The 1,143-nt window shown below is 67.2% G+C and overlaps 1 protein-coding gene across 1 annotated transcript in view; it reads right to left on the bottom strand.

The window, feature by feature from the left end:
* Nucleotides 1–140: 140 nt before the first annotated feature.
* Nucleotides 141–1,143, bottom strand: part of LRRC46 (leucine rich repeat containing 46) — a 4,285-nt gene continuing 3,282 nt past the window's right edge. Inside the window, exons 7-8 of the mRNA XM_009332124.1 lie at nucleotides 680–840; nucleotides 141–541 (exon numbers count right to left, since the gene is read on the bottom strand). Coding sequence (XP_009330399.1) covers nucleotides 141–541; nucleotides 680–840 — 562 coding nt within the window. The remainder of the gene's footprint in view (nucleotides 542–679; nucleotides 841–1,143) is intronic.

The raw sequence follows: 1,143 nt of genomic DNA, 5'->3' as shown, positions 1-1,143 counted from the left end.
GGAGTCCCGCCTGCAGCCCGGCGTTTGTTTTCCCACCATCAGGCAGAGCTGCCTGTGCCCGGCCCCTCTGGGGCTGGCCGCGGGGCTGGGGGCTCCGTGGCAGACAGGCGGATTGGTGTAGGAATAAAGAGGCTTTAATCCTAACTGCGCGGTGCCGTGCTGGTGCGGGGTATTTGGGGTAACTGCCTATTTCTTGCTCCTTCGGCGCGAGCCTCCTTCTCCAGAGCCTTGGTCCGGGGCTGGCTCCTGCCGGGAGCTCGCTGGGGCGCCGGGCAGGCGTGCTGCCCACCAGGTCCCGGCAGGGGTGGCAGCTGCGTCCCCGGCTTCGCTTGGGGACGGGGCTGAGACCGCTTGGGACCTGGGGCTGTGATGCAGGCTGCTCCCTCCCTGCCTGGGCTCAGCGGTGCGGGAGGCAGCAGCAGACCCCGACGCCCCCGCAGCTCCTCCAGCTCTTCCAGACGGGTCCGGTGTTCCTTCAGGGCCTCCCTCCGCCTCCGCCGCGAGCGCCCGGCCAGCTCCCGGTGCAGATCCGCAAAGAAATCTGCCAGGGACGGAGAAGAATTACAGGAGACCTGGCACGGCCACCCCAGCCCCCTGCCACTCCTGTCACCCTTGGGGACAGAGGGACCGGCCTGCTTAACCCCCAAGTGTGCAATGTGTCCTGCTTCAGTCTGGGCACCTTTGCCTGCAGTGAAAGGGCCGCTCGGCTCAGAGAGCGACTCGTCGTCTTCGTCCTCACTGCTGGAAGAGCCTCCTTCCTCTTCTTCCTTGCCCACGCTGCCACGGACCTGCTGGGCGTCCAGCTGCAGGAGGTGGGGCAGGGCTCCTATCACCAGCTCCCTGCAAGCACCGAAGGAAGAGCAGACGTTCTCCCGCCACGCGGCATCGCCTCGGGGTTGGGAGCGGGTTGGGGTGGCACCGAACCCCCCGGCACTGTCCCCCCCAGCACCGCTCTGCACAGCCCACCCCACAGCCTGGCCCGGGCAGAGAGCGGAGATTCAGATTTCTGGGGTTTGGGTTGGGGGGCTCAGGCTGTATTTGATATCTGGGGGGGGCTGTACCCCGCTGAGGGGCTCGTGTGGTTTGGGGGACTTGTTCTCCCCCTCCGCTCTCCCCCACAGGCTCCCCTGACCCACCCGTATC

Source organism: Pygoscelis adeliae, unplaced genomic scaffold (assembly GCF_000699105.1).
Source record: "Pygoscelis adeliae isolate BGI_AS28 unplaced genomic scaffold, ASM69910v1 Scaffold1250, whole genome shotgun sequence".
Taxonomy (NCBI): domain Eukaryota; kingdom Metazoa; phylum Chordata; class Aves; order Sphenisciformes; family Spheniscidae; genus Pygoscelis; species Pygoscelis adeliae.
This window is presented reverse-complemented; position numbering and strand designations above follow the sequence as displayed.